We start from the raw sequence: 20,764 nt of genomic DNA on the forward strand, positions 1-20,764 counted from the left end.
TCACATGTTCTGCTATGCGTTGGCTCACTCTTCGGTTAGTTTGTCCAATGTATGTGGCTGCACATGTTTTGCAAGGGATTTCATAGATTCCTTGGTATTCCAATTGGATTTTATCTTTGGGGCTCCTTAGGATATTAGATATTTTTTGGTTAGTGCAAAATGAGGTTTTGATGTTATGTTTGTGCAGAATTTTACTAATTTTATCCGTGGTGCCTTTGATGTAAGGTAAAATTCTGCACAAACATAACATCAAAACCTCATTTTGCACTAACCAAAAAATATCTAATATCCTAAGGAGCCCCAAAGATAAAATCCAATTGGAATACCAAGGAATCTATGAAATCCCTTGCAAAACATGTGCAGCCACATACATTGGACAAACTAACCGAAGAGTGAGCCAACGCATAGCAGAACATGTGAATGCAGTCAAAAAACAAGAAAAGACCTCCTCCCTTGTCCAGCACATTAAAAAAACAGGGCACGAAATTGACTTTGAAAAAACTAAATTACTCCACAAAACAGAGAATTTATATAGAAGAATTTCTCTAGAAGCTATCGAAATTGAGAGAAGACCCCTTTGTCTAAATAAAAGAGATGATACCTCCCGCCTGCCAGAGATTTGGAAACCAGCCTTAAACAAAATAAACACTTCATAATAATCAGCATGTCAATCCTTCTAATAATTATGATTTTAGAATTTTATATTTGGAAATCAGCCTTAAACAAAACACCAAAAAATCTCCATATCATTCCTTCTAATAACTATGATTACACCAACCAATCAGATCACTGAAACGTGGTCACCCAATCTATTTGCTACATTCAAAGCAAATCTCCACCCCCACACTACATACTAGGAAGAAATGTCAGTTGCAAACATTCCATTTAAAACAACACAAAGATTGGAACTACAGCCTGAAGATGGTGAATGTGATTTCGCCGAAACGTCGCATAGACATGCAAAACATTACACAGGGCAAAACCCGAACTCAGAACAATCTACATACATATACCCGTGAAAATTTACGAATATATATATATATATATATATATATATATATATATATATATGTCACATGTGTTTTTTTTTTGCTGAACTTGAAAATTAAGGGAGACTAGGATAGATCTATTTTGGCCTTATTTTGGCCTCATCAGCTAGCCATACCCACTGGGACTTGAACCTGCAACCTTTGCCTTGTAAGGCAGATATTTACCCTCTAGGCTACAGTATCCAATCCCTTCAGCTCTGCTTGATATATATATATATATATACACATAGTAAAATACATGATGAAGGTTATAGAGCAGATACTCATAGTAAAATATATCTAAGAAAGAATAGAAAAGAAGATATAGTAATAGAACATATCAATGAAAGAATAGAAGAAGAGATATAGGAATAGAAGAAAGGTATAGGAGATATAGGAGAGCAATAGGACAGGGGACGGAAGGCACTCTAGTGCACTTGTACTCGCCCCTTACTGACCGCTTAAGAATCTGGATAGGTCAATTGTAGATAATCTAAGGGTAAAGTGTTGGGGGTTTGGGGATGACACTATAGAGTCCGGTAATGAGTTCCACGCTTCAACAACTCGGTTACTGAAGTCGTATTTTTTACAGTTAAGTTTGGAGCGGTTAATATTAAGTTTGAATCTATTGTGTGCTCTTGTGTTGTTGTGGTTGAAGCTGAAGTAGTCGCCGACAGGCAGAAATATTTTCTCTATTTTGTAATGGGAAACCAACCAGAATGAGGGGTCGGTGGAGAAAATGCACTAAGTGGAAAACATATAAAATGAATATTTGTGTAAAGTTAAAAGTTAAAGTCAGGAAGCACTTGCTTTGGGAAAACAATGCAATTCAGGGTAAAAAACTGATTTCATTTTTGAGAGGGACAGAGAGAGCGGAAAGGAAAAAGGGAAAAGGAAAGGAAAGGAATAGAGAGGAGAGGTGAAGAAAGAGAGGAAAGGAAAGGAAAGAGGGAGGGAGGAAAGAGAGAGACAGAGAAGGAAGAAAGGAAAGAAGAGGAAAAGAAAGGAAAGAAAGAAAGAAAAAAAAAGAAAAAGAAAAGAAAAAAAATTGGGAGGGAGCGAAGGAAGGAATGAAGGAAGAAAAGGGAGAGAGAAAGAAGAAAGGGAGGGAGGGAAAAAGAAAGGGAGAAAGAACAAAAGAAAGGGAAAGAGAGAAAAAAGAAAAGAAAACACAAAGATTTAAATTTAAGGCTAGGGAAAAAAACTGAGCAAAATTAGATCTGGCAGGCTTGTTCATCTCAATTCCTGTGTGTGATTACAGGTGTATCAGATTTCTCCCCCGCGTGCTTTGCTGTAATTTATCATATTACGAAAAATCTTTTCTCTTTTGGGGGAGGTTAGCTGCAAACATGTTCAGGAAATATTCCGTGCAGGTTAGCAATCTATCCTTTTACTGTTCCCATGTTGGCTCAGTTACAGCTAGTCCTCGAATTTGTGAGGCTTCAAAAATACAACGGACTCCACACACCCAATAAGGTACTTATAATTAAGTTCCAAAGTTTCAAGAGCCACAAGTCTCCCCCTTGGTCACATGACTGTGTTTTGGGCACTAAACAATCAACCTGCATTTAGGAGGACTTTGCAGCGTTCTGCAATTAATTTCACTGCGATTTATATTTTTGATGGAAACTGGCACTTACTTCTAGTTTTGAAGAAAAATTCCATGTAGAGGACTAGGAGAAAGAAAGAAAGAAAGAAAGAAGGAAGGAAGGAAGGAAGGAAGGAAATGAAGGAAGGAAGAAGAAAGACAGAATGGAAGGAAGGAAGAAGAAAGACAGAAAGGAAGGAAGGAAGGAAGGAAGAGGGAGAGAAAGAAAGGAAGGGACAGAGGGAGGGAAGGAAGGAAAGAAAGAAAGAAGAAAGAAAGAAAGAAAGAAGAAACACAGAAAGACAGGCAGACAGAAAGAAAGGAAGAAGGAAGGAAGGAAAGAAAGAAAGACAGAGAGAGAGAAAGAGAGGGGGAAAGAAAGAAGAAAGAAAGAAAGAAAGAAAGACAGAGAGAGGGGGGGAAGAAAGAAGAAAGAAAGAAAGAAAGAAAGAAGGAAGGAAGGAAGGAATGAAAGAAAGAAGGAAAGACAGAGAGAGAGGGGGGGGAAAGAAAGAATAAAGAAAGAAAGAAAGAAAAAGAAAGAAAGGGAAGGAGGGAAGGAGGGAAAGAAAGAATGATCAGAAGAAAGAAAATAATAAGAATAGTCCAGTATAGCAATGAATAGATTGTAATGCATGGAATAAATACAGAAATACATGAAAAACCTTACAGGCGTACAGTACTGTATATCTAAATTTTCCACCTCTGTGCTTGCTGCTCTTCAACCCCACTGAATTTCATTCGATTTCGGCTCAGGCTCCCACCCTCCATAGTTTTCAGGACTTCTGTAAGCCTGGAGGAGAGAACCTGGCATAGGGTTTCCTGCCTAAGCAGGGGGATATTATTATTTATTATTATTATTATTATTATTTAGTAGACTAGTATGCCGCCCCTCTCTGAAGACCCGGGGCAGACTAGAAGACCTCTGTTGTTGTTGTTGTTATTCCATAGAGTCCACAGAGAGGGGCGGCATACAAATCCAATTAATAAATAATAAATAAATATTATTATTAACCCCAAGGAAGGAATTGAGAAGGAGTTTCCAAACAGACCAGTAGAGGGCGCTCTTTGCAACAACAAGCAGCACCCCACGCATTGATGGAAGTACAGTACTATACTTGAATGGATCCCCTGGCCTTAAATCCTCTAAATGTCCATTATATCCAAAAAACCTCACTTACTGACTGTCTCGCTGAAAATTTTGGGCTCGGCCTCAGTTGTAAGTCGAGATATATGGAGACCGGCTGCAGGAACTGGGTATGTCTACTAGTTTAATGAAAAGAAGGACCAGGGAAGACATGATAGCAACGTTCCAATATCTCAGGAGTTGCCACAAAGAAGAGAGAGTCGAACTATTCTCCAAAGCACTTGAGGGTAGAACAAGAATCAATGGATGGAAACTAAACAAGGAAAGAAGCAACTTAGAACTTTCTTGACAGTTAGAACACTTAATCCGTGGAACAATTTGCCTCCAGAAGTTGTGAATGCTCCAACACCGGAAGTTGTTAAGAAGATGTTGGATAACCATTTGTTTGAAGTAGGTGTAGGGTTTCCTGCCTAGGCAGGGGGTTGGACTAGAAGACCTCCAAGGTCCCTTCCAGCTCTATTATTCTGTACGCTGAAAAAGAAACAGACAACCTACTGGAGAAAGAGTGGGCCGCTGGAAATCCGCCAACAAAACATAAAACCTGAGCAAATTTTCACGGATGTGCTGCTTTCTCTCCATGCACAGCCCGAGTTTGCGGAGAGGGGCGGCATATAAATCCAATAAACCTAACCTAACCATCATCCACTGGCCCAAACTTCAAGGAGAACCGTTTGAAGTCCCATCAAGCAACGCCGGCTGTTGGCTCAGCGCCGGTCGGTCAACAGCACTTCATATTTTTCATCGGATTTGTTTAACCCCAAGTTTCTAGGTCACATTGCTCTATCCGGAGCCCTGGCGTTTGCAAGCCTGCAGAGTTGGCTCATGCTTCAAAGTCGAATTGTCTTCTCGCTTCGTTCCTCTAAGGAGTCCGCAAAGGCCTCCAACTGGCTTCTCTTCATTCTGCTCTAGAGAACAAACCTTGTTTGTCAAAGGCCTGTGTTCTGCCTCCTATTTTCTTGCAATACATACATACATACATACATACATACATACATACATACATACATACATACATACATAATTTGTTTTTGTAGATTTTCACGGGTATATGTATGTAGATTGTTCTGAGTTTGGGTTTTACCCCGTGTAATATTTTGAATGTCTATGCGACGTTTCGGTGAAATCACATTCACCATCATCAGGCTGAAGTTGTAAGCTTCGTGCTGCTGTAAATGTAGTTTATATATATTCAAAGTTTAAATATAGTTTAAATATAGTTTAAATAGTTTAAATATATTCAAATACATTCAATATATATATATAAACCCAAATATGCCAAGACCTTCATATATATATGAAGATCTTGGCATATTCGGGTTTCTTCCCGTGTAGGATTCAGAGATTTCTGGCGACGTTTCGACGAGGTCCCACTCGTCATCTTCAGGCTGGTGCTTTTGTGCTAGGGCGTGTGTATGTACATATAGATATACGTATACGTATACGTATACATATACATATACATATACACGCCCCTTACTAACCTCTTAGGAATCTGGAGAGGTTTATTTATTTATTTATTTATTGGATTTGTTGACCATGGATAGACTAAGGATAAAATTTTGGGGGTTAGGGGATGACACCACAGAGACTGGTAAAGAGTTCCATGCTTCGACAACTCGATTACTAAAGTCATATTTTTTTGCAATCAAGTTTGGAGCGGTTAACATCAAGCTTAAATCTGTTGTGAGCTCATGGGTTGTTGTGTAGCTGAAGTAGTCGTTGACAGGGAGGACGTTGTAGCAGGTGTTCTTGTGGGCTATTTATTTATTTATTTATTATTTAGATTTGTATGCCGCCCCTCTCCGCGGACTCGCTATCCTTAGGTCATGTTTGAGGTGTCATAGTTCTAAGCTTTCTAGGCCCAGGATTCTAACAAAACTGTGGCAAAAAGGTGATAAACGAAGGCGCCGCTCATTTTATCGGCAAAGCAACAGAAATTTGTGGACACAACTGTGGCTGTCATTTGAGGATTCCCGGCGAGTAGTTTTGAAAAAAATCATTCTGAAAGGCCTTTTACCGCTTGGTTCTCCGGATTGCAAAGTCCTTCCTGCAGTTCTCAATGGGGTCCGTCTCCAATTGCACAGACCTCATTTTTACTTTCCCAGACTGAAAGAAAAACTATTTCCAAAGCTTTCTCTGCCGTGGCGTCTTTCTGAGGCTAAGTGAATTTATTCTGCTCGCCCAAAGCAATTAAGCCCTTACGAGATCCGTCCTTTGCCACGAACGCTATCCTTACTTGACAGCCTGCCTAATATTATTTGAAAACCCTGTCGCTATTGTTGAAATTTAATTTGACACTTGTTTATATTACCAGCGGAAAGAGTGAAGAACAGTAATAACTTCTTTTTCTTTTAAAGACAGCACACAAACGTGTGTGTGTGTATATATACACATACACACACACACACAGATCTATACTAGGCTCCTTTCATTTTTATTATCAGCAAAAAAATATGTTCATATATAGGAATCTCTAGGAATCTCCTGGGAGGAAACAGGGCCAGAAAAGGCAGGGAGAAGCCTCCGTGGGGCCTCTCTAGGAATCTCCTGGGAGGAAACAGGGCTGGAAAAGGCGGGGAGAAGCCTCCATGGGGCCTCTCTAGGAATCTCCTGGGAGGAAACAGGGCTGGAAAAGGCGGGGAGAAGCCTCCATGGGGCCTCTCTAGGAATCTCCTTGGAGGAAACAGGGCTGGAAAAGGCGGGGAGAAGCCTCCATGGGGCCTCTCTAGGAATCTCGTGGGAGGAAACGGATGGAAAAGGCGGGGAGAAGCTTCCGTGGGGCCTCTCTAGGAATCTCCTGGGAGGAAACAGGGCCTCCAGCCCCACCCCTTGGTTTCCCCAATCGCACACATTATTTGCTTTTACCCTGGTTCCTATAAGAAAAATTGCTTCTTCTTACAAACTTTTCTACTTAAGAATCTGGTCACAGAACGAATTAAGTTTGTAAGTAGAGGTAATGCTGTACCCATCCTGAGTCACCTCGAGAAGGGCGGCATAGAAATCAAATAGATAGATAGATAGATAGATAGATAGATAGATAGATAAATAGATAGATAGATAGATAGGTAGGTAGGTAGGTAGGTAGGTAGGTAGGTAGGGATGGATAGATAGATAGATAGATAGATAGATAGATAGATAGAAAAAGAGAGAGAGAGACGGAGAGAGAGACAGATACAGAGATAGATTTGAATTTTGATCCATGTGACCCTGGGGATGTTTGCATGGCCCTAAGTGTGAAAAATGGTCACAATGTGAGTCTCTCTTTCTCCTGGCGCTGATAAGAACCCAGTGGATTACAATTCCCATTGTTGCCAACCGACATGAAGGGAATAATGTGGTCACATTCCCAAATCTCTAGATCAGAGAAAACTGGTTTATAGAGAGGATGTTTCTTGTTAAAAAGTTTGGAAACAAGAATCTTCAGCCATGAAAGACAATCTGAGGCTGCATTTATCCATCGCCCGCCAGCTCCTCAAAGCACGTCGGATTCAATGAAAAACAGTGAAACCCGAGAAGGAAGTGAATTCTTGGTTTGTTTTCACACGGCAAGGCGTTTCTTTTCCCAATCGCATGTCAAATTCCCTGCTTGGATTGTCTTCTTGGGGCATCCCTTGTCCCAAACTCCTGCCTGTTCTTTAGCCACTTTGACAAAAGCTTTGGGGCCCCTCTTTAAAGAGGATAGATAGACAGACAGACAGAGATATAGATAGATGATAGCAATAGAAAGATAGATAGTTGATAGATGATAGAAAGACAGACAGACGGACGGACGGACGGACGGATGGATGGATGGATGGATAAAAAGAGAGACAGCGATAGAGAGAGACAGAGAAGAAAGATAGATAGATAGATAGATAGATAGATGATAGATACAGATAGATAAATAGATAGATAGGTAGATAGATAGATAGATAGATAGATAGATAGATAGATAGATAAAAAGAGCCAGAGATAGAAAGAGACAGACAGACAGACAGACAGACAGACAGACAGACAGACAGACAGATAGATAGATAGTTGATAGATGATAGAAAGACAGACGGACGGACGGACGGACGGATGGATGGATGGATAAAAAGAGAGACAGAGATAGAGAGAGACAGAGAAGAAAGAAAGAAAGATAGATAGATAGATAGATAGTAGATAGATAGATAGATAGATAGTAGATAGATAGATAGATAGATAGATAGATAGATAGATAGATAGATAGATAGATAGATAGATAGATAGATAGATAGATAGATAGATAGATCGGTAGGTAGATAGGATGGATAGATGGATAGATGGATAGATGGATAGATGGATAGATGGATAGATGGATAGATGTGTAGATGTGTAGATGTGTAGATAGAAAGAAATAGATACGAAATAGAGAGTCAGAGAGACAGAGATATAGAGATAGATTATTATATATACACTGCTCAAAAAAATAAAGGAAAACTTAAACAACACAATATCACTCCAAGTAAATCAAACTTCTGTGAAATCAATATGTCCAATTAGGAAGCAACACTGATTGACAATCAATTTCACAAGCTGTTCTGCACATTCAACTTTGTACAGAACAAAGTATTCAATGAGAATATTTCATTCATTCTGATCCAGGATGTGTTATTTGAGTGTTCCCTTTATTTTTTTTGAGCAGTGTGTAGTTCTTGGCATGTACAGGACTTTTCCCGTGTAAGGTTGATAGAATATATATATTCTATACATATATATCTAGAGCGGGAGAGAGATGAGAGAAAGAGACAGAGAGTCAGAGAGACAACATATTTTTACATCGTTAAATTTCCTTAAATTTCATTTGGTTAGTTAGGGATCAAGATGGATAGCCAGATAGGAATTTCATCTTGTTAGAAACGGATCAGGGGTGGAAAAATAATCTTCTCCTAGTCAGAGGAGAGTCATCTTCGGGGCCTGCCAATCAGCCATTTGTTCTCCCCAGAGAAGGGAAGGTCATCTTTGTAATAGAGTTGGAAAAGAAAATGGAAATGTTGGCAAGAACTGAGAACAATTCTGGCCGTTTGGGAGAGTCTTAGAAAAATGTTCGGATTTCTCTGTCCACTCAGAGACGGGGGCCTACGGTTGCATTTATACTGAGAGGTCATCCATTCCACGTTTGGCTCATCCAAAGTAACTTCAGGTTTACTCCCAGTTGTAAAAGGACCTCAAATCAACCCCACCATGCTTGGAGCCTCTATCTTAGCCGTGGGGCTCTTCCGATCAGATCTGTGACCTCACTTCCACGGAGGGTCCTTAATGGGTTTATTTTATAGCAGAAGTAAATGGGTTTTACATAACATCGGTTAAAGTCCTGGATTAGAGAAGATATCTATCGGAAGCTTTTTTTAACAAATTGGAAAACTTTTTTGTAATTCCTTCTCTGAGGAATTGGAATCCGGAACACAAGCAGTCTTCCTTCTTGCTAGGACCCCACTATTCTCTCCACATAAAAGCCTTCCAACTTCTGACTTTGTTTTTTTTTTTTAAAGGCAAACTAGGACTAGGTGGCTAAACTTGCTAAAAGTTATTAAACAACAAGGTACCTGCAATATATATCTTATTAGTTAAATATCTCCTCTCTCTTTCTCTCTCTCTCTCTCCCTCTCCAAATAATTCCCTCACCACTGTCAAACCATTTACTAAGGCTGCATTACTTTTACTATTAGTCTTCTCATCATTCCTATCACCTATCTCCTCCCACTTATGACTGTATGACTGTAACTTGTATCCTTACGATATATATTTCCTGATTGCTTATTTGAATCCTATGACATAGAAACATAGAAAAAGTCTGACGGCAGAAAAAGACCTCATGGTCCATCTAGTCTGCCCTATTTTCTGTATTTTATTTTAGGATGGATATATGTTCATCCCAGGCATGTTTCAATTCAGTTACTGTGGATTTATCTACCACGTCTGCTGGAAGTTTGTTCCAAGGATCTACTACTCTTTCAGTAAAATAATATTTTCTCATGTTGCTTTTGAGAAAATATTATTGACAATCATTAAGTGTTGTCCCTCCTGATTCTTGACAAATGTCTCTTTTTCTTTTATGTACACTGAGAGCATCTGCACCAAAGACAAATTCCTTGTGTGTCCAATCACGCTTGGCCAATAAAGAATTCTATTCTATTCTATTCTATTCTATTCTATATTCTATTCTATTCTATTCTATATTCTATCCTATATTCTATTCTATTCTATTCTATTTCATTCCATTCCATTCCATTCCATATCCTGTTGTGTTCTGTTCCATCCTATCCTATCCTATCCTATTCCATCCCATATTCTATTCTATTCCTATTCCTAATCCTAATCCTAATCTATTTTCTCTAGCGTGATATTCTACGTCTACAGAGGAATTTAGGAGATGGAACAGAAGTTTGCCAAATAACTGACAATCGTATTCAAAGACAAAATATCGATTAGACTCATTGGCCTGAAGTTAGATTATTAGATTAGGATTTCATCTTTCTTTTGTTATTTTTTATAAATAATATAATCAATATGCTCCTCCTATTTTTGCTACAACAATAACAACCCTGAGCTGAGAGAAGAAATTGGCCCAAAGTCACCCAAGTGGCTTTCATGCCTAAGGCAGAATTAGAACTCACAGTTTCCTGGTGATTAGCCCAAAATCACTCAGCTGGCTTTCATAGCTAAGGCAGGACAAGAACTCACAGTCACCCATTTGGCTTTTATGAGTATGGCAAACAGCCCAGTTTCTTGGGCTGTAAAAGAGATGGGGAGAAATGGACTTTGACCCTTGTGGTTAGCTCTGGCCCAGCTCCTGACCCAAGGACTGTGGATGTGGGGGAGACATCCACATGCCACAGGTCTGCTTTGCCCCCGGTGGAATCTGCTGATGAAGGCTCCTCTGACCAAGAAGACATGAGTGACAGGGAGGAGGAGAGTGAGGCAGACAGCTCAGAAGGAGATCAATTATCTAGCTCCTCCTTGGATTCGGAACAAGAGTTAATGACACAGCCACGCATGCGGAGAGCGATGCATAGGCAGCAACAACTGAGAGATTATTATCAAAGAAAATGAGGCCACCTGTGGTTGGGTGGGACTGTGGTCATTAGTGAGGCTGCTATAAAGAGCAGCCTGTGGGTTTGGCCATTGTGGAGGATTATCTGATGGTTGTGTTTTGTGACTGCTTTACTGACTTCGACCTTTGTGTGCTGATTTTCCCCCGCTTTAAAACTAAACCAGAGCAAAGTGTGTTTCACTTTGTGGAAGAAGAAGGACTGTGAATTACCTCACAGCTGCAAGCTAAGTATCATAGAACTGATAAGGGACTTGTACAAATTACCAGTTTGTTTGGAGACCAGTGCTCTTGGCTATACCAAAAGAGGGCTTAGGTTAAGTGAATTTTCCTTATAAAGAACATTGTTTTGAATTTTCAAACGTGTGTGTGTCTGAAATTTGTATCTGTGAATTTTTGGGAGGATTCTACCAGAGAGCCCGACAGAACAGTGGGATTGACACAAGCCTTGCGAGGTAGTCCACGAAAAGAATCACGTTCCGTACTGCTAGCTTTAGCTACAGAATAAGGTTACATTGACAAAATCTTACACCTTTCTTCAAAGTGCCATGTTACTCTACTATTTTGAGAGGTCTCCTCCAGTTGCAGCTCTCTTCCTCAACTATCTCCTCGCAGAGTTTTCCTTTCCAATCCTCTTGAGGCTGTTTCCTTGCAGCTGACTCACCGAGTGGCCTCCTTTCTTTCTTTTTTCCTCCCAGAGCTTTGTTCAAGACTCCTTCGGCTTTGGCCTTGAACCAGAGCCAGCACTGCAAGCAGCTGGAAGGGCTGGTCGTTTCTCAAGTGCAGCTATGTCGCAGCAACCTGGAGCTGATGCAGACGATTATCCAGGCGGCTCGCGAGGTCATCAAGACATGCCGGAAAGCCTTTTCGGACATGCGGTGGAATTGCTCGTCCATTGAGCGAGCTCCAAATTACCTGCTGGATTTGGAAAGAGGTAAAGGAAGAAAGGGAGGAGGGAAATGTCTTCCTAAAATTTTCCAGACTTCCTTCATTAGCTACTGCTCACCCACTGGCTCTTTACAGGAAGTCCTCAATTTATGACCATTTGTTTAGTGACCATTCAAAGCTAAAACTGCACTGCAGGGGGAAAAAGTGACATAAAACTATTTTTCACCCTTACAACCAGTAGCAGGTTCCTACCCAGTATGGGTGACACTGTGCACCTGTAGTAAAACAATAGCTGCACACAGTTTGAGTATCCGGCGCGTGCCTGCCCACATACCAGTGAGGTTTTGCTTCTGCGCATGCGCAGGAACCAAAATCTCGCAAGGGGACATGCGCAAGAGTGATATTTCAGCAATTTTTTGCTTTCACGCATGCGCAAATGCAAAAGAAATCACAAAAAAAATCTCACACACCCATCAATAATTGAGAAACGCTGTAACTTAACCAAAGGAGTGGGTTGCCTTTAACCAGGCATGTAGGTTTAATCCTATCATATCTACAGAGGGCATTCCACATTATTGTAGACATGTAGGCCCTGGGAACAGCTGGAGCAGCAACCCTTGCCTACTTAAAACCATTGCAACATCCCCAAGGTCACGTAATCAGGATTCAGGTACTTGGCAACTGGCTCAGTTACAATGTCCGGGGTCATGTGATCGATCCCCCTTTGCGACCTGCTGACAAACAAATCCAGCTTCACTTAGCTACCATGTTAGTAACTTAATAACTGCAGTGATTCACCTAACAACTATAGCAAAGAAAGCTTGTAAAATGAAGCAAAACTCAAGAACATCTCGCTTAGTGATGGAAATTGTGAGCTCAGTTGTTGGTCGTAAGTTGGAGGACAACCTGTATTTATGATTGTTGCAGCACCCCGAAACATAGAAACATAGAAGATTGACGGCAGAAAAAGACCTCACGGTCCATCTAGTGTACACTTATACTATTTCCTGTATTTTATCTTAGGATGGATCTATGTTTATCCCAGGCATGTTTAAATTCAGTTACTGTGGATTGACCAACCATGTCTGCTGGAAGTTTGTTCCAAGCATCTACTATTCTTTCAGTAAAATAATATTTTCTCCTGTTGCTTCTGATCTTTCCCCCAACTAACCTCAGATTGTGCCCCCTTGTTCTTGTGTTCACTTTCCTATTAAAAACACTTCCCTCCCGAACCATTGGCATTTGTGACCCTCCCAGCCAGCTTGTTTAGAAAGAGCCGGCATGGTCAAGTTCCACTCAGCGTCAAGGACGCAGCTGCAGAGGTGGTCAACAGTATGAAGTATCTGATGGGTGTAGATTGTAGAAATCACTGACCACCAGAGATATGATTTCTAGAAGCAAAGCTATATCCAGATTGGTTTGAAGCTTCCTCCTTCTCTGGACTTACACTTTATTATTTATAACCAGTTCTTGTGTATACAAATATAAAGTATTAATTCTTCATTTAACCTAGTTACAATGGGAATGATTAATTTGTAACATATAGCAAGCAGACATAATCCTGTCAGAGCAGGGTGACTAAATAAACAGAAGAGTATCTAATTAGTTTTTGCCTTAGACAAGCAGAAGGATTTCAATTACCTTAGGTCAATGAAAGCCTACATGAATAATTACTTCCTTAAGTAATCAAAGGAGTGGATTGCTTTTAACCAGGCATGTAGGTTTAATCCTATCATATCTACAGAGGGCATTACTGTAGACATGGATAGTTAACCTTTGCTCTTAGCTAGAACAACAGAAGAGCTGAATAAGCAAGTAACTTTTACCCTGGATACATAGAGAGTATAATTTTTAGACTTAAATAATTCAGAATAATGAGATGCTTTGTTAGCAAGATAGGTTTGCCTATCATTGAAATAACTGGCAATGCCCTACAGTAGATAGCTAACAATCTGAACTGGTCTCTTCAGACGTCATCCTTAGTGAAGCATGAAAACCAACATCTGCATTTCCTATGTTGAATGAGGTGCAATTGAGAGCATTTTAAACAACTGCATCCCTATTTGGTTTGGTGGCTGCAGTGCCTCAGATAGAAAGTCCCTATAGAGAGTGGTGAGGACAGTGGAGATTAGAGGAAACTCGCTTCCCATTAATGAAGATACTGCTTACAAGCGCTTATGTGCTAAGAGCCCAAAGCCACTTATCCAATCATGCATATACAGTGATACCTTGTCTTACAAACTTAATTGATTCCGGGACGAGATTCTTAAGGTGAAAAGTTTGTAAGATGAAACAATGTTTCCCATAGGATTCAATGGAAAAGCGATTAATGCATGCAAGCCCAAAATTCACCCCTTTTGCCAGCCGAAGCACCCATTTTTGTGCTGCTGGGATTCTCCTGAGGCTCCCCTCCATGGGAAACCCCACATCCGGACCTCTGTGTTTTTGCAATTCTGCAGGGGAATCCCAGCAGGGGAAACCCAGCATCGCAAAAATGAGCGCTTTGCTGGCAACGGAGGTCCGGAGGTAGGGTTTCCCAGCGAAGGGAGCATCAGTGAAATCGCAGCATTGCAAAAACACCGAAGTCCTCGAAACCCCACTTCCGGACCTCTGTGTTTTTGCGATGCTGCAAATTCACTGAGGCTCCCCTCGCTGGGAAACCCCACCTCCAGACTTCCGTCGCCAGAGATTCCCCTGCAGCATCACAAAAACACGGAAGTCCGGAGGTGGGGTTTCCCATGGAGGGGAGCCTTAGGGGAATCCCAGCAGTGCAAAAACGGGTGCTTCGCTGGCAATGGAAGTCCGGAGTCGGGGGCATCCCAGCGGTGGCAGCGGGTTTGTAAGGTGAAAATAGTTTGTAAGAAGAGGCAAAAAAATCTTAAAGCCCGGGTTTGTATCTTGAAAAGTTTGTATGACGAGGCGTTTGTAAAACGAGGTATCCCTGTAATTTCATTCATCGGCTGGAGCTAGATGATTAAATTTAGTGGCCCCCAACCCTGTTGGCAGAGGTGGGTCTTTAAAGCCTTACGGAAGGCGGGGAGGTGACAGGCGGTACGAATCTCTGGAGGGATGGGGGACCTCTGGTCTACAGAACAATGTGTGACCTTGTCGGTCTCTTTTCCAGGTACCAGGGAGTCGGCCTTTGTGTACGCTCTCTCCGCCGCAGCTATCAGCCACACCATCGCCCGAGCCTGCACCACCGGAGACCTCCCTGGCTGCTCCTGTGGTCCCATCCCAGGTGAGACACCTGGACCTGGGTATCGCTGGGGAGGATGTGCTGACAACCTCAACTATGGTCTTGTCATGGGGTCCAAATTTTCAGATGCTCCCATGAAGATGAAAAAATCAGGATCACAAGCCAATAAACTGATGCATCTACACAACAGTGAAGTAGGGAGACAGGTAACCGATCCAAGAGGGTTGTTGTCATTGTGCGAATCATCAAAATCGGGAGGGTTGGACACATGAATAGTGATTTTGTGTAGTGATTAAGGGGCCGGCTTAGAAAACCAGCTGGTTTGCAATTGCTATGATGCCGCAACTGTCATTAAGTACATGCCAGGTGCCAAGTACAGTATTTGAATTTTGATCAGGTGATCCTGGATGTGGGGGGGAGGGGGATGTTATTCCGGTTGTAAGTGGGAGGACTCATTTTGTCCATGTAAATTTTTCTAATTTTTTTTCTCCACCATAAAAGCATATATACATAGAAACATAGAAACATAGAAGACTGATGGCAGAAAAAGACCTCACGGTCCATCTAGTCTGCCCTTATACTATTTCCTGTATTTTATCTTACAATGGATATATGTTTATCCCAGGCATGTTTAAATTCAACTACTGTGGATTTACCAACCACGTCTGCTGGAAGTTTGTTCCAAGGATCTACTACTCTTTCAGTGAAATAATATTTTCTCATGTTGCTTTTGATCTTTCCCCCAACTCACCTCAGATTGTGTCCCCTTGTTCTTGTGTTCACTTTCCTATTAAAAACACTTCCCTCCTGAACCTTATTTAACCCTTTAACATATTTAAATGTTTCGATCATGTACATAACAACACATATACCTTCAATGAATAACATAATGTTTGTGAAATCTCTCATATAAAAAAATAGTAAAGTATCCAAAATCACATTTCAAATCACAAATTATTCGGTCTTGCCTAGTAGAAAAGAAACTATAACTAATTTTAATTGAAACAGCGACAGACTAAGCAATTTTTTTCCCCAATTCTAATAATCATATCTTCAATCTTAAAATTCCATTTCAAACCAATTTTAGTTTAATTTCAGGTATGTGTTACATATTTATCTAATGCTGCCTCCTTTTCTCTTTTTCGTCAACTGGGTTCTCTCAATCATACTTCTCATTTCTTTATCTCTTTTACATTAAATTTGTATTAACTATTTCAAATTCAATAGTAGATAATGTATATTTTTGTGTGCCTGTGTGTAATACGTGTGTATACATATGGCATATATACATAGACTTCAAGAATATATTTTGGATGTTCAGTAATAGTAAGAGAAATTGTATCTCTTTGAGACAATGAGAGGCCAGGCGCCCTAACCCTAACCCAAAACCTTGATATGAGTGATGTCAAGTTGGCCACCTTTAAGTCAGTCACATGACCTTTAAGCCACCACCCCCGTCGTATGATCGTCAAGCCACTCCTACCTCGTCACATGGCTGGCAAGCCACACTCACAAAATAAGCCACGCCTGCAGTGCGGTAGTAAAAAAAAAATGCGCCCTTCACTGCTCAGTGCCAAAAAGGTTCACCATCACTGGTCTGTGCCTTGAGAAAGGGGTTCAACTAGAAACCTAGAAGATTGACGGCAGGAAAAGACCTCATGGTTCATCTAGTCTGCCCTTATACTATTTCCTCTATTTTATCTTAGGATGGATCCATGTTTATCCCAGGCATGTTTAAATTCAGTGACTGCGGATTTACCAACCACGTCTGCTGGAAGTTTGTTCCAAGCATCTACTACCCTTTCAGTCAAATAATATTTTCTCACGTTGTTTCTGAAGACCTCCAAAGTCCCTTCCAGCTCATAGGATTCTATTTACCCTGAAGACAAAAAGTTATGCATCATTCAGGGTTCCTGGGCAGGCATGTACAGGTGTGGGCAGCAGGCAGGACGGGGTGGAACATAGTTCCACCGGCAGAAATGAAGGTGCATGTACAGCTCCAGCTGACCGGTGGCAGTAACTTCCTGGATTACCGGTTTTAGCTCGGCTCTCCTTTTTCCTCCTACTGCTGCTGCTGTATCTGTGCTCCTTGCTTTCTTCCTCTTTCCTCCTTCCTGGCCTCGGACGAGTTTCTCTCTCTCCTGCCCGGCTCCCCTCCAGCCTCACGTGGCCACCTCCCACCTGAGGTGCTAGCAGAAGGCGTGGGTGGAAGCGGCGCTCGCAGCATTTATGCTTCTGGCAGCCCCCGTTCGCCTAACTACCCAGCCTGAGATGGGGGGGCGACCCAGGAAGGAGAGCGCGGGAAACGCAAAGCAAATTGTCACCCCACCGAGCGACACTGGTGAGGTTGTAAGTGGAGGACTTAACAGTTCACTTGAACGATGATGATTGTTCAAGCCACTCCCATCTGGTCACATGGCTGGCAAGCCACTCCTACCCAGTCACATGACCATCAAGCCACACCCACAAAATAAGCCACACCCACAGTGTGGCAGTAAAAAATTTGGCTGCCCATTACTGCATGTCAATAACAGTGTTGGATGTTGGCAGAAAGAGGTGGGATGGATCCTTCAACGCTCTTCTGTTGCTGTTTTCTCTCCAACAGTCCCTGAAGGCCTCGTTGGAGATGAAATGCAAGTGCCACGGAGTCTCCGGTTCCTGTTCCATCAAGACATGTTGGAAGGGGCTTCAAGACCTGAAGGACATTGCCCTGGATTTAAAAAACAGATACCTTTCGGCCACCAAGGTGGTCCACCGGCCCATGGGCACTCGCAAGCACCTGGTGCCCAAGGAACTTGACATCCGTCCAGTGAAGGAATCTGAGCTGGTTTACCTGCAAAGTTCTCCTGATTTCTGCATGAAGAACGAGAAAGTGGGCTCCTATGGGACGCAGGACAGGTAAGGCATGTCCAGGTGTTGGGCAGGGACGGCTCTTATGAATTTTGGGGCCCTTTTGGGAGGCGGCTGATGATAATGATAATGATAATGATGATGATGATGATGATGATGATAATGATAATGATAATGATAATGATAATGATAATAGAAACATAGAAGTCTGACGGCAGAAAAAGACCTCATGGTCCATCCAGTCTGCCCTTATACTATTTCCTGTATTATATCATAGGATGGATCTATGTTTATCCCAGGCATGTTTAAATTCAGTTACTGTGGATTTACCTACCACGTCTGCTGGAAGTTTGTTCCAAGGATCTACTACTCTTTCAGTAAAATAATATTTTCTCATGTTGCTTTTGATCTTTCCCCCAACTAACTTCAGATTGTGTCCCCTTGTTCTTGTGTTCCCTTTCCTATTAAAAACACTTCCCTCCTGGACCTTATTTAACCCTTTAACATATTTAAATGTAGAATGCTTGGCTGCATAGCTAGAGTTATAACAAGCAGGAAGAGGGAGATTGTGATCCCACTGTGTAGAGCACTGGTGTGACCCCATTTCAAAGACTGTGTTCAGTTCTGGAGACCTCACCTACAAAAAGAGATGGATAAAATTGAAGGGGTCCAAAGACGGGCTACAAGAATGGTGGAAAGTCTTAAGCATAAAACGTATCAGGAAAGACTTCATGAACTCAATCTGTAGAGTCTGGAGGACAGAAGGGAAAGGGGGGACATGATGAAACATTTAAATAGGTTAAAGGGTTAAATAAGATTCAGGAGGGAAGTGTTTTTAATAGGAAAGTGAACACAAGAACAAGGGGACACAATCTGAGGTTAGTTGGGGTAAAGATCAGAAGCAACGTGAGAGAATATTATTTGACTGAAAGAGTAGTAGATGCTTGGAACAAACAAACTTCCAGCAGACGTGGTTGGTAAATCCACAGTAACTGAATTTGAATATCCCTGGGATAAACATAGATCCATCCTATGATATAATACAGGAAATAATACAAGGACAGACTAGATGGGCCGGGAGGTCTTTTTTCTGCCGTCAATCTTCTATGTTTCTATGGAAAATAAATTTTGAGTACATCACACATAGGATAAAAAAAGGATCTCAGTTGCAATCAGAATAATGACCTGGACTTTTGCATTAATGTATATTTTATTTATTTATTTTTAGATTCATGTAATGTAAACTGATTTAGTTGATAGAATTTAGTTTGCAAATGAGAAATGAAGAACTGGACATGCTACGGGTGGTCTTCGATTCCATCTCTGATTACAAATGAGATTTCCAGATTCTGGAATGATTTTGAGAATGAACTACATATGTGTCCACAAAGTGATGTAGGGTCGGGCTGGATTTGAATGCAGACCAAAATATCTGACTTGATAAACCAAGATATATACTGTATATTTTTAATGTCTGGCCAAACAACTTCGTGTTAATCTATGAGCAAGCCTTACTTCAACCAGAAGGGAGAGAAAAAGTGGGGAGGGTGTGCAAAATATATATATATGTTCACACTTCCCAGATGTATAAACACAGCGTACATATGGATGTTTTCCAACTGGCTTAATCAATCCCTCAGGCCCTTCCAATATTTTCTGCTATTAAAATGTCCACTTTCCTAAAATGTTGCTTTGGCCGGGAATAGGGCTGTTTGGCCGAAAGAATCTTTAAATCAGTGTTTCCCAACCTTGGCTACTTGAAGGTATTTGGACTTCAACTCCCAGAATTCCCCAGCCAGCAATTGCTGGCTGGGGAATTCTGGGAGTTGAAGTCCAGATATCTTCAAGTTGCCAAGGTTGGGAAACACTGCTTTAAGTAATTCCAAATTTTGTTCTGATCTGATTTCTCCTTCCTTTTTCTCATCTGTTTGGCTGTGCCTTGTTCTCCCTTCCACTCCCACCTTTCCTTCTCTTACTTCCTATTTTTATTTAGCTTAACTTGTTAACTTAATAACTTGATGACTATTGTTATAAATGACTCAAGGCAGCAAACACACACACAATATCCCCCACCCCTCTGGTTTTTTTTCCACACAGTAACAACCGTATGGGGTTGATTCGGCTACGAAAGACTCCAAGGTTAACAAGTTGGCTTTCGTGCCTACGGTGGGACTAGAACTCACCATCTCCTGGTGATTGGGCCAAAGTTACCCAGCTGGCTTTCATGTCTAAGGCAGGACTAGAATTCACTATCTCCTGGTTTTTAGCCTGGGGCCTTCACTCTTTCCTCCCATTCCATTCTTATTTCCCTCCCTTCCTTCCTCCTTCCTTCTTTTCCTTCCTCCCTCCCTCCCTCTTTCCCTCTTCGCTCCTTTCCATCCATCCTTGTATCCTTCCTCCCTCCTTTCCATTTCCCTCTCCTTCCTCCCTCCTTCCTTCCTCTTTCTCTCCTTTCTCCCTCTCTCCCTCCATCCCTTCCTCTTTTCCTTCCCTAATCCCTCTTTCTCTCCCTCTCTCCCTCCCTTCCATCCATCCTTGTCTCTCCCTTCCTCCCTCCTTTCTATTTCCCTCTCCTTCCTTCCTCCCTCCCTTCCTCTTTCTATCCTCCCTCCCTCCCTTTCCCCCTTTCTCCCTTTCTATCTCCCTTACTCCCTTCCATCCGTCCTTGTCTCTCTCTCCCTCTATCGGTTCTATTTCCCTCTCCTCCGTTCCTTCTTTCCTTCCTTCATTCCTTATTTCTTTCCTTCCTTCCTTCTTTCCATTCTCCCTTCCTCCCTTCCTCCATCCCTCTCTCCCTTCCATCCATCCATCCTTATTTCTCCTCCCTCCCTCCATCCCTCCTTTCCATTTCCCCCTCCCTCCCTCTCTCTTCTATCCATCCTTATGTCTCCTTCCATTTCCTCTCTCCCTCCCTTCCTCCTTCCCTCCCTCCCTCCCTTCGTCTATTCCTCCCTCTCTATTCCTCTCTCCTCTCCTCCTTTCTCTCTCTCTCTCTCATTGATGCTCCCTTCTGCCT

The 20,764-nt window shown here is 41.7% G+C and overlaps 1 protein-coding gene across 1 annotated transcript in view; it reads left to right on the plus strand.

Annotated features, from left to right (window-relative positions):
• The window catches only part of WNT11 (Wnt family member 11), a 37,746-nt gene that overhangs the window by 1,073 nt on the left and 15,909 nt on the right, over positions 1-20,764 (plus strand). Inside the window, exons 2-4 of the mRNA XM_070751620.1 lie at positions 11,513-11,748; positions 14,827-15,104; positions 17,504-17,796. Of these exons, the coding sequence (XP_070607721.1) occupies positions 11,513-11,748; positions 14,827-15,104; positions 17,504-17,796 (807 nt within the window). The remainder of the gene's footprint in view (positions 1-11,512; positions 11,749-14,826; positions 15,105-17,503; positions 17,797-20,764) is intronic.

The sequence above is a fragment of the Erythrolamprus reginae genome, chromosome 4 (assembly GCF_031021105.1).
Source record: "Erythrolamprus reginae isolate rEryReg1 chromosome 4, rEryReg1.hap1, whole genome shotgun sequence".
Classification (NCBI taxonomy): Eukaryota; Metazoa; Chordata; class Lepidosauria; order Squamata; family Dipsadidae; genus Erythrolamprus; species Erythrolamprus reginae.